Here is a 12,868-nt window from a genome sequence, read left to right as displayed (position 1 = left end):
AATTCTCTAAGAGATGAAATGAGAAAATATTTCGGTCTGAAATACTTCAGTTACAAGTTCATTTCTCTGGCTATGTGACTCTAGTGAACCACAGCGAGACTCCATCCATCCATCCATCCATCCATCCATCTTCTACCGCTTATCCGGGGCAGCGAGACTCATTATATCCAAAAGGAGAAAATCTGGAGCAGAGGTGAGTGGATCGTCCCGTAAGACACCGACCTATGCCGCATTGATGACTGATCCTGAAAATAAAATAAAAAAAACAGCTGAAAATCTGAAGCACTGTACAAGTCATTGTGAAAGACTGAGCTACGGTTATGCACTCTTATAGTGGCACAAGCAGTTATTAAAGTTATAGGTTGCCAGTTACTTTTTCACATGGGTGACACATAACACTTTCTTATCTCATGATACTATTTTTATATGAGGATCTGAGAATAAGGGCACTCACCATTTAGCATGGGTACTCTGGTTTTCTCCACTAGTCCAAAGAAATGTGTTGGCATCTCCAGATGTTTAGTGTGTGAATGGTTGTGTGAGAGGATTTGAAATTGTGCCCTTTGATGGATTGATCCTCATCGGGTATCTGTACAAAAAATGGATGGATCTGAAACAATTAAATCATTTATTGTGACAAATACGGAGAAATCATGAAGAGGAATACATATTACATCCCATAATATTGTGCTCTATTACATCAGACCAAATGCACATTATCATCTAGTACTTGCTAATATTATTAACAGCAGCTATGTTAATCCCTCACCACTGCTTCTCTCTTTCTACCCATCCTGAGGCGAAATTGTACCAGCTCCGATCACCTTCCGCGCCATGAAGATTTTGGACCTCCACTGAGATGAGGCCGACTCTGTGAGGATCCTGAGGCATCTAGAGATCTACCAGCTCCAGTTAAACTCTGCGAAGCTTCGAACATTGTTAACATTTGTTGATTATTTTTTAAATATAGAACGGATGAAAATACATACAGTAAAGGAATGAATAGCGAGTACTTAAAAAAATAAAATAAAGTAAATAATAAATAATAATAAAATAAATAATAATTAATATATATATAAAAAAAAGGTGCAACGTTCACTTTAAGGTTGCCAATGGTTACGGCTTCCGTGTCGATGAGGCGAATTGACGTCAATGGCAGTTTTGGATTTGTTTCCTGTGGAGCTGAGAAACCCTTCGACAGTTGAAGACAAATTAATAACACGCTAAAATTCTAGGTAAATGGAGTTTATTTGATTAAGTATTTAGGGTGGCGATGTTGTCTATTCGTTGTTAGGTGTTTAGAGTTGCACAATACAACAGTTACCCGGGGTTTATTGCCCTCTCTGCTAATGTAGCTCAGTAGCTAACTGCTAACCAGCAGCTTGTCTGATATGATGGTCGCTGATTATGGAAAATACACTGAGCCGTTGTGTGAAATAATAATTAATAATAATAATGGTTTCTGCAACCCGCAGAATGAACCGCTGTCCGATCCTGAAGCGTGTGTTATGGTGTTATTTGTTTATGACACAAACAAAAAACAAAGATGGCGTCGCTTCAGTGGGCCTCATTATAGCAGCATTAACTACTGTACAGTAAATGTTTTGATTCTAACATGACCAGAATGTTGAAGCTCGCGCAACACACTCGAGTTTCTTTCTGCTGTTTAAAATAGAAAGTCGTGATGCTTTTCTGAAAACAGTACGACTTGATCCATGGCCGTCATTTTTGTCTTGTTATTTATTTCTAGGTTGAACCTATTCGTAAAATTGATCCTTGGTATAAATATAGACTTTCTTCTTGATCACCTCATTGTTTGGGTTGCTGTTATGAATATAATCATTTAAGTAGTCAGATGATTTTTTTTTTTCCAAAGTTTGTTAAAGTTTATTCAAAATGACTTGATTTTGTTCCAAGTTCATTAAGGTGGTTGTCGATCGATAGATAAAACCTTCTGAATGTTATAAGGAAAACGTTTCACTTTCAGCGCACGGTGTTGGAGAGCAGAATAAAGTAAAGTTACAGATGTTTCATTCAAGTGGTGAAAGTGGTAAAGTGGTATCTTATTTATAAAATATTTATTGCCACGCTAAACAGTCCCACAGGTTATTTTACAATGGTACGGTACATGTCCAGTGTCAGAGCTGTGTAAGATACACGTGAATGGTATACCGGCCATTATGTACATCAGCTGCATCATATTGTCTTTTCATTGCTAGATCGTCTTCCATCTGCATTAACCGCTCGTCCTTTTTTTACCTCCTAGATCAGAAGGTGTAAAGAGAGACAGGTCAGCATGGCATCCAGCAGTGAAGAGGAGAGGAGCCTGCGCGAATGCGAGCTCTATGTCCAAAAGCACAACATCCAGCAGCTGCTGAAAGACTGCATCGTGCAGCTGTGCACGGCCCAGCCCGAGAGGCCCATGGCTTTCCTCCGAGACTACTTTGAGAGACTTGAAAAGGTCTGCTTTTTGCATCTTTTTCTGTTGCATTCACAGCATCTGGCAGACAGCCAGACAAAAACAGACAAACAAAACAAACATTTAGAAAAAACATCCACACAGACAAGGACAGACTGGAACATGCTTACTCTAAAATACCTTTTTTAAAGTAGAGTGTCATTGATTTAAGGAATTGTCACTTAATTTAACAAAAAAAGATTTCACGTAGATCAAATATTTTAACATTTCATGTGCAAACAAATTCACAGCACGCAGTATTTTGTTGCAAAAATACAGTGCAGTGGAATAGTTCTAGATGTTCCAATATTACAGATCAGTAAAATCTTCTAAAATGAATGAAAATGCAAACCAGCTTTAATTGTCTAATCATCATCAGGCAAGCTGTTTAAAAAATAGTTAACTATTAAGCTACAAATGAACCTATAAAAACTGTGGAGAATAGATGTCAATGACCATCTAACCCTGTAAGGTACTTCTAAATGATACAGTGCTGTAGGTTCTGGTTTTACTGGTCAGAATGGAGAAATTTAATCATTTATTTAATCAATGATTTTATAATCATTCCTTTCTGTTTTGTTTTCTCTGAGAACAGCATCCCACAGTAAAAACACGGTAGTGGTAGTAGTATGTCAAGCGTCATGGTCTCCGGCTCATAATTGTTTATGCAGAAACCTGTCAATAAACGCCATTTTCACGTGCATTGTCTGTGCCATTTGACTTAAAAGAGAGCAGAAGCTTGATCTTATGCCCCTTTTTCACCAGAAAGAACCGGGTGCTGGTTCAGAGCTAGTGTTGGTGCTGGTTCCAAGCTAGTTCCACTGGCGAGCCTTCTAAGAACCAGTTTGTCTTTCCATGGGCTAGAGAGCTATCACTGGGGCGATCTGACGTCACTGTATACGTCTCATCGTTGTAGCGGCAAACACAACATCAACAATGGCGGATGTTGCTTTACTGTTAATGCTCATGGCTTTGTGAACCTACATTGACATGCAAACGCGGCGAATCCAACGTGTACGTGCAGCTCCATGTAATCTGTATAAACGGAGGTTGTAATCGAGAAAGTACATAACATTATTTTAACATTAACAAAGGAAAAAAAAGACCCTGACGTAAGCGAACCGCTTCTAATTCTAGACCAGCAACGTTTTGGTGCTACTTAAGAACCACTTTTCCTTGTTCAGAGCCTTTGGGTGTGGAAAAAGAAAGAACTGATTTTAAATCCGAACAAGCACTCAAACTGCCTCGGGGGAAAAGGGGCAATAATAGTGACCCTGACAGTTTCTACCTCACATTTATATACACACAGATACCAGTCAACTGTGCACATGTTTTTTAGCCTGTGTCCTGTGCATTGTTACGCTATATCCAGGAAAGCATGTTCTAGCATCTCAATTATCGTTTACTTTTTTTAGAACTGAGATTTTAGATTGAAATGGCCAATGTGTTTGTATATATGCATGGATCTAAAGCCAATACACTAGATGCTAATTTGAAAGTAACCTCCAGCCTCAGAAACACTGCTTATACAGCTGATGAAGGGCTTTTATCCAAAATATCCTGTTTGTCTGTTTACTTTATTTAACCACCCATATAAACAAACATGGTGAAAACAGAAACTTTGTCTCTGCAGGAGGAAGCCAAGCAGTTGATTAACCAGCAGAAGGCAAGCTCACGTTCAGACTCGCGTGAAGATGAGGTTTCTCCTCCCATGAACCCGGTGGTAAAGGGCCGTTGTAGAAGAGGGGCGATCAGCGCTGAGGTGTACACTGAGGAGGACGCTGCCTCTTATGTTAGAAAGGTCAGCAGCATTAATATCCATCATAAAAACCTTGGGACACTAATAACCTTCAAAAACAGCTGAGGGGACGTCTTATTTTCTGATTTTTCACTGCATCGTTTCTGCTTTTAAAGGTTATTCCCAAAGACTACAAGACCATGGCAGCGCTAGCTAAAGCTATCGAAAAGAACGTGCTGTTCTCACACTTGGATGACAATGAAAGAAGGTAAGAATTTCTTTTACATGTATATTTAGACGCAGTATTTAGGAGTTCAGGTCAAAACCCGCTACCTGCTTCTCTCTTTCCCCACACAGTGATATATTTGATGCCATGTTCTCAGTCACTTACATCGCTGGAGAGACTGTTATTCTGCAGGGTTTGACTTTAACACAATTAAATAAATAAATAACAATAAATAATACTTTAAGCTCCTGTTGTTTTGGTGTTTGATCCTGATTTGTTTTGCCAATAGGGGATGAAGGTGACAACTTCTACGTGATCGACCAGGGCGAAATGGACGTGAGCATCTCTTTGTCACCTAAATATTATTTAGCGCGCAGATTAAACTCGCTGCCATAGGAAAATAATCATCCCACAAGCTGGAGATATGACTGCCAACCAATATTTAGAATGATTCTGATTTCCTAAAAAAAACTGACTGTGCTGCTATGAACGTGGGATTTGCTGCCTGATGCTTGCGATGGAGTAAATGTTCTTTCTGTTTGACTTGTGGACTCCAATAGGTTTATGTGAACAATGAGTGGGCAACCAGCATCGGCGAAGGTGGCAGTTTCGGTGAGTTGGCACTGATCTACGGTACTCCACGCGCTGCTACTGTCCGAGCTAAGACCGACGTGAAGCTGTGGGGCATCGACAGAGACAGCTACAGGAGAATACTGATGGTAAAGGAATACAGGGCACTGACGGGGTGCTTTGCAATTCGGTGCTCATTTTGCAATTTGCAAATTAACACCATGTGTTTTTTTTTTTTAGGGAAGTACCCTGAGGAAGAGGAAGATGTACGAAGAGTTCCTCAGTAAAGTGTCCATTCTCGGTGAGTGGCAAGCTTCTGATGGGAAGGAAACATTAGTAACAGCAGAGGGGTCCTGGTTGGTTTAAAATGGCAACTCTTGTGTCTTTATATCAGCGTGTGCTCGTTAATGCTTGTCTTTCAATCAGGTGTACATAAGATGTTTGTAGCTTCAGGTTATTCTGGTAACAAGCGGAGCATAACCCTTGGGCCCTTCATTGCTTTTGTATACTTTCTAATTTCGTCAAAATGGTTTAAGCATCACTAGTGTTACAGAGGTCCAGAAGCCAAAAGGAGGAGCATAGTTTTAGAATTTAAAGGACATGCTGGGTTCTAGCCGGATGTGTTAAAAAGAATTGCAGCATTCTGTGCCCCTTATAAATGAAAAAATAAGAAAAAGAAAGAAATTAAGTATTTTAATTATACTGTTAGCTAGTTAGCATCAAATGAAATTTTTTATTGCTGCCTTAACATGTTTTATTGCTGTTGGTTTCCAGAGTCACTGGATAAATGGGAGCGCCTGACGGTGGCTGACGCTCTGGAGCCGGTGCAGTTTGAGGACAGCCAGAAGATCGTTGTACAGGGAGAACCGGGTGATGAGTTCTTCATCATACTGGAGGTACCTAGCTGTTTCCTTTCTAAACCTGCAGCGATATTTACCACCTGCATTTGCACATTTCCTCTCTAAAGCTTGCGTGTGTTTTGCCAGGGATGTGCAGCAGTACTGCAGAGACGGTCCGAGAACGAGGAGTTTGTAGAAGTGGGTCGCTTGGGACCTTCAGACTACTTCGGTGAGTACTTCTTAAGTCCTCAGTGAGAAAGTTTGGTTATCTTTCTCTGTAATTATAGCTAAGGGTTCTTGATAGTAAAGTTCAGTCGTTTCTGAAGGTGTTATGGTTTCTAAGAAATTACAGGTTATCACAAGCTTACGGGTAATTACAGCTTTGCCACAGCTCCATATTTGTGAAGATAGTTCTCAAAGTCAGATGTTTATCATCTCCGGGAATCTAAAATGACCTACTGGCAGCTTAAACAATATCTTAATAATAATAATAATAATAATAATAATAATGATACTTTTTGGCTGCATAATTTTATCCAGGTTTATTGTGTTCTAGCCAAAATGGTTGTGTACTTGATGCTTTCAGAAAGTGTGCTCACTCATACTGTTTGTGTATGTGTGTGTGTGTGTGTGTGTGTGTGTGTGTGTGTGTGTGTGTGTGTGTTTGTTCTAGGTGAGATTGCATTGTTAATGAACCGACCGCGTGCTGCCACCGTAGTGGCCCGGGGCCCTCTGAAGTGTGTCAAGCTGGACCGGCCACGTTTCGAGCGAGTGCTCGGGCCCTGCTCGGACATCCTCAAACGCAACATCCAGCAATACAACAGCTTTGTGTCGCTGTCTGTCTGAACACATACAAAGCTCTTTCCTAGCTGGGTTCCACTCCTGCAGTTGGCTTTCCTTTCCTTTTTCCTCTTGTTTTATTGCTCGCCAGTAGAATCTTACTTCATCTGCACTCGAACGTTGCACTTGCTATAAACAACAAAATGGCATGTGTTCTTTCTCAGCATTGACCTACCAGTGAGCAGACAATCAAAACTTACTGTAAAGAAAATCCAGAGCCGCCGCTTTACCGGCCGCCGTTTTAACATTGAACTATTTAAAGACAAGTGAAGGAGTGAGATTATATTAAAAAAAAAACAGAAAAGGAAAAAAAGGCTGCCCAACACACACATTTTCTTTTTAGCTTGCTTTGCTGTAGCTGAAGTAACGTTCTAAGAATAGTTTTGTAAGATGCTAACTGAATTAGCAGGTATATAAATACAAATACTTATTGACAACATGCTCCATCACATCCACACCCAGAAACTGTATGCATGCTACAGAAAGCTTCGCGTATTTGCCCCCAAATAAGTAACCATCTCCTGAAGATATACACATCAGTAAGATGTAATTTTATCTAGCAACTTACCCCCTAACATGAAGGAAGTTTACACGCTCACCGTCCACTTTTATAGGAACACCCATACTGGTGCTGATGTATTCTGAATAGTTTAGTCATGTGACAGCGATGCCATGCACAAAATCTTTAGTTCACTTTCACACCAGACTTTCAGATTGGGAGGAATGTGTGAGCTCTGTGATTTTAACTGTGATGTGGTGGATGGTGCCTGATGATGGGTTTTAGTGTTTTCAAAACAGAGTATCTCCTGCGATTTTCACACAGAGTGGTGCAGAAAACAAAAATCAGCATGAACAAAACGGTGATTAGATTAAAGCCTTATTACATGAGTCACTGTGTCCTTCCTGGCAGTTTGAACCAATCTGTCCATGTCCCTTTGGGCTCTCTTATAAAACAGCATGTTTCCAAACACCGAACCGTCCCTCAGAGGTACACTTGGAGGCTTTTGTGTGTGAACATCAGCAGTTTCTGAAATACACAAACCAGCCCATCTGGCACCAACAATCATGCCACGGTTGAAGCCACAGATCAAAATTTTCCCGGATCTGTCATTTGACATGAACATTCATTAAATGAAGATCGAGATGATTTTTAGTCGAGGTGCTGTTGCCACATGGCCGAATAGATATCTGCTCAAATGAGCAGGTTTACCGGCGTTCCTATTAATGTGGATGGATTGTGTGTATGTAGTGGTGTGTTTTTTTTTTTTCTTTTAAGCTACTCGCATGTTGCATAGTTTTGAGCCATTACTCCACTAACCTCACGTTTATCTCAATCTCTGTTTCCCTTGCACCAAGGATTTATTTAAATAAAAGTCATCGTTTCATCGGGGTTCAAGTCCCAGTGCCAAAATTCAGGTCACAACAAGTCTTATTTAAAATATTTCAGTCCTAAAACTAGCCAAGAATATTTCCACTTATCTTAGAGATTTGAATAGACTGTAAAACTCCAGTATTAGCGATGCCATTTACAGCGAGATGTTCTTAATTCCACTGCATCTTATTTTCTTTAGCAGCTTTGTGCCATATCGATTAACAGTTGCTTGCTTTTTATCCTGAACACATGGTTTTGTGCAATATTTATTTTTTTTTGTGGATGTGTGTTTGCAATGTAGAGATAAAAATAGCGCAATTTCTACTCATAAAAGCTGAAAAAGGATATGACGGCGTGCCAAACGGTTAAAACTGCGACAATAGAATTGCAAATTTCTTTCAAAAAAAAAAAGAAAAATAATCTCAAACGCTGGAACACTTTCAGAAATGGAGCTTGTGTAGAAAAACGATAATAACCAAAAAAACAAGTTTAAAATATGTTCCGTTTCTTTTGACTCACCCTTGTATTCTCAGGATTCCTGTTATTAAAGTGCATAAACACAACATTCAGGCCAGTCCCCTTCATCACTGTTACAGTTTATTCCTTCACATTCTATATTTATTACATAGTATTTTATCCTTTAAGGTACCCAGAGTTTCTTTATGTTTAAAAACGTATATTAATCTATTCTCATTGCTTTGCTTTTATTACTAAAGACTCTTTGCTCTGTATCTCACAAATCCAGACCTCGAGCTGGTATCATGAACAGTGGACCATAAGCTCTATTTTTCTTTTATTCTAAATGTCACTTATGCTTTGATTTCTAATGTCATTGACGTAATGATTTTTTTTGGTATAGCTTGTCACAATGGCAGTTGAAGCAATAAAAAGTTGCTGAGATGTGTTTGTATTCCTTTGTCATCTTTATAACCAGCACTTACACTACACCATTCTTTATTACCTTAGAGCACTGATCGCTTAAATACTTCCATCATCCAGTGCTTTATAGAAATTAGGGCAAGTGGATCATTTAAAATTGAGTCATGGCATAACGCCGGCCACAAGGGGGCAGGATTTTTGGTCAGTTATAAGCTTAATGCTTGTTAAAGCAGGAAAAATATTGAAGTGTGTCACATCTGTGGCTGATGCTTGTTTTGTGGAAACATGGAACATAAACCTGGATTAAACAAGCCTCTAAACTGCTTTAAACTGACAGTGATGCTACACTGGCTTTGATTAATGTGTGGAACAAAAGAAATATGTATGCTAATACATATATGCTAATGTGTGTGCCATATATGCTAATATGTAGAAATCCCATGTAAGCCTTCCAAAAGCACATGAGAACAGAAAAAGGTGTTTTTTCCCTATATTTTATGATAAGTATTCTAAATTTTCTTGAGGAAATGAAATGAAATACAGATCACATTGATTTGTTTTGTTTTTCAGTACAAACAGGTCAAACGCATGGGACTTCATTAACTTCATAGTTTCCAGATTTTGTTTTTTTTAGTTGTCACTCAGAACATGCAGACTAGCTCTGAGGACAAACACGTTGCAGCTCCATCCAAAAATAATTTTTTTTAACTTCTACCTTTGACATTTGTGTTGTAATAAACTGCATACCACAAGTTGGAACAAAGTTTTGGCTCAGCAGCGTTTGCCTGTAAATAGTTCAGATGATTTTATTCTGGCGGGTTTTGAGATTCCACTTGAAAGCCTACAAACCGTGAAGCGTACAGACAGCCAAGGATTATATGCTCGCTCGCTGTCTGGACCGAAAGCCACAAATCCAATGTTTTCGACATTTTAATGGCGTACAGTTTTCTCCGAAGAAATCAACCTCTTCACTGCTCTCTGTCCCGTTTTTCTCTCTCCCTAATAAGTATTTCTTTAAAAAGTTGGATGGAATGTTTGAAAAGTCCAAACAAACAATGATGTGCCTTAAAAGTACACCGCGAATCCCACGGCCGCTTCTCAGGAACATGATGTCGTCCGTCAGTTTTACGATTCTGAAAACATCTTCCCCCCATCGAGCACAATCTGGTGTGTGATGATTAATTGTGCTTGTTCACATGCAGGATTTTTCTCCATGTTATTAAACCAAATATAAAAGCTCTTGCTCAGAATCATGAGCTACATCCATTAGTCAGTGTTCCAGTGTTTTTCTATCTTTCCTCATCTGGTCTTTTTCACACGTCTGTCACCTGCTCCAAATATAGAGTATTCAAATTCTGATTACTTCCTTAACTTTTTTCATCCAATTTTTTTCCTCTCTTCAAGATCCATCATCGGCTTTTTTTGTAGTTTCTTTCTGTAGCTGCACCGGAGGTCTCTATGAAGTCTGTGACCACCACCTTGGCTTTTCCGAGCTTCTTCACACATCTACTCACAGACCTGACCACACGCTCCAGTCTCCGATCAAGAGCCTGCAGGTGGAGCTCAGTCAGAACGGGTCGAAGTGGATCTCGGTCCAGAGACTCTCTCATCACGTCACTGAGACGATACTCTGGTTGCATCAATAGCTGAAGCCTCAGCAAAGTAGAGCGTTTAATTCTGAAGGAGAATCAACACCACATGAATCATCGGAACAACAGATAATGCAGTCAAGAACATGACAGATATTTCAGATATCACTGAAAAGTGTCAAGGTGTTTGCTTTCTTTCTGGATGAACCACCTTTTTGTTCTGGTCAAAACACTTAAAAAATAGACACAGTTTAAAAAAAAAGATGGAACAAACCTAAAAATGTGCAAGTTTGTTTACAGTTGCTAAAAAAAACATATATATATATATATATAAACATATATATATATATATATATATATATATATATATATATATATATATATATCTGTCTGTGTGTGTGTGTGTGTGTGTGTGTGTGTGTGTGCGTGTGTGTGTGTGTGTGTGTGTGTGTGTGTGTGTGTGTGTGTGTAAATTTTTCCTTATATAATTTATAAACTATTATTTCAGAGGGGAGGGACGTTAAAAAAAATTATTATTTAAAGAAAAAATCATATGGAAATGTTTTCAAAAAGATCATTTGAAAACATGAAACTATAAAAGTCATTCATTTTGTTACTCACACTCTTTGTTACTCTGTACCTGGTATGAAAGATTATGCTTTTGTGCTGATTAACATATCTATTATCTGGGATGAATAATGAACCCCATGTCCCCAAGTTACATATTTTGGCCAAATGCCAGTTGATTATCTTTTTGTGCTATTTGCTAGAATTCCACCATAGAGACCTCCAGTTGTGTTTTCCTTCACCTCTTGTCAAGAAATTATATATGGAGGTGGACTGTGTACAGATACTCCCTAAATTACAATAGTTCGACTTACGATTTTTCGATCTTTCGACAGAGGATAAAGATACGACAAAATTGTAAAAATATTCAAAATGTTGACAATCGCAGCAGCGTATGTAGCACGATATGTTGGGCTCCCGCCTTGTGAGATGCCTCACCTCAGTCTCGCTAGCGATAGAAAGAGTGTCTTTGTCTCAGTGTTTGATTTTTTCCTTTATAATAGCCGTCCTCATCTTCCTACAGCTAAGTTAATGTAGCCATCAACAACATGTTGTTGGAGTATGCAGACATCGGACAGATTCTTGGTGAGTACGATATAATATGATATGATCCAATACTTCAATGTGTGTATGATACGTAGCTTAACGATTTTATTTTAGATTTTAGGGTCACGGCCATTCTTTAAGACTCCTGGGTAGGCTAGGTCATGGTTTGACTTGTGATATTTTCTAGTCACGATGGGGTCATGGGAAGATATCTCCTTGGTAACACGGGAATTAGCTGTATACTGAAACCCGTACAGGAAGTACGTACATGCAGCACTGGGTCAGTGGTGCCAGAATTGACATCTCATCGTAGGAATGTCTTCCAAACCTGTGAAACACAAGCAATTCAAAGTGATTTTATTGCAAGAAAAAAGCAATGAAGCAATGAAGCAATGAAACTGTGACTAAAATCAGACCCTCGCGCATTGTCAAGGTGAAGCAGAAATCCTTCGTCACCAAACCTGGTAAAAATTTCATAGTGGTGCCGGTCCATGTTTCCTAAAATAAAAAAAGCATGCTGTGTGTACATGATGCATACGATAACACTTGACATGAGGTACAGAGCATTAGTTATGATTAGCCATGCACAGAAATGTAGCATTGAGAAAGTTACAGGTGTTGTTTTTACCTGTCAGGAAGTCAAATATGGCCATGTCAATGATATTAAGTAGTCTGTTTCCTGAGCTGTAGGGGTAAAGTTTTTTGATGGTGTCACAGTATGATGGATTGACTTCCCATCTAAAATAAGAAGAGAAACTTCTCTTATCCTTTTGCACAGATATGATAGTAAAGATCATCCATCCATCCATCCATCCATCCATCCATCCATCCATCCATCCATCCATTCATTCTATGCACCACATATCCTATGGGTTGCACTTACTATCCCAGGAGACTCAGGGAAAAGGCAGAGGACACCCTGGACAGGATGTCTATTGCAAGGCACACACACTACAGACATTTTAGAGATTCCAAAGCTAAAATACAGCTTACTGTCTTTTGAACTGGGGAGGAAACTGGTATACCCAGAAGAAACTCTGAGGCCCTCTGAGGCACAGGAAGAACATGCAAACTCTACTCTCAACTCTACGCACATGGCAGAGGCAGGAATCGAACCCCCAAACCTGGAGGCAATTTGATCATTTGCCAATTTCCTCACATCAACCAATCAGAGCGGGCAAGTCATGCTTCCCTGGAACAGCACACTCATACAACAAGACAAGACTGTTTGCCCTCATCTGAGC

At 39.3% G+C, this 12,868-nt stretch overlaps 2 protein-coding genes across 2 annotated transcripts in view; one reads left to right on the top strand and one right to left on the bottom strand.

Annotated features, from left to right (window-relative positions):
- The first annotated feature begins 1,087 nt into the window (after window positions 1–1,087).
- On the top strand, window positions 1,088–8,943 carry prkar1ab (protein kinase, cAMP-dependent, regulatory, type I, alpha (tissue specific extinguisher 1) b). The gene is made up of 11 exons (XM_027159056.2): window positions 1,088–1,235; window positions 2,267–2,461; window positions 4,092–4,259; window positions 4,373–4,464; window positions 4,554–4,615; window positions 4,712–4,758; window positions 4,983–5,141; window positions 5,233–5,293; window positions 5,767–5,888; window positions 5,979–6,060; window positions 6,505–8,943. The coding sequence occupies exons 2-11, from the start codon at window positions 2,297–2,299 to the stop codon at window positions 6,675–6,677; spliced, it is 1,131 nt and encodes a 376-aa protein (XP_027014857.1). The 5' UTR covers window positions 1,088–1,235; window positions 2,267–2,296; the 3' UTR covers window positions 6,678–8,943.
- A 457-nt stretch (window positions 8,944–9,400) lies between these two features.
- Window positions 9,401–12,868, bottom strand: part of fam20a (FAM20A golgi associated secretory pathway pseudokinase) — a 10,589-nt gene continuing 7,121 nt past the window's right edge. Inside the window, exons 8-11 of the mRNA XM_027159055.2 lie at window positions 12,253–12,362; window positions 12,041–12,122; window positions 11,893–11,952; window positions 9,401–10,599 (exon numbers count right to left, since the gene is read on the bottom strand). Of these exons, the coding sequence (XP_027014856.1) occupies window positions 10,332–10,599; window positions 11,893–11,952; window positions 12,041–12,122; window positions 12,253–12,362 (520 nt within the window). The 3' untranslated portion in view covers window positions 9,401–10,331. The remainder of the gene's footprint in view (window positions 10,600–11,892; window positions 11,953–12,040; window positions 12,123–12,252; window positions 12,363–12,868) is intronic.

This window comes from Tachysurus fulvidraco, chromosome 8 (assembly GCF_022655615.1).
Source record: "Tachysurus fulvidraco isolate hzauxx_2018 chromosome 8, HZAU_PFXX_2.0, whole genome shotgun sequence".
Taxonomy (NCBI): Eukaryota; Metazoa; Chordata; class Actinopteri; order Siluriformes; family Bagridae; genus Tachysurus; species Tachysurus fulvidraco.
The sequence above is the reverse complement of the archived record's forward strand: the minus strand, read 5'-3'. Positions and strand labels throughout refer to the sequence as shown.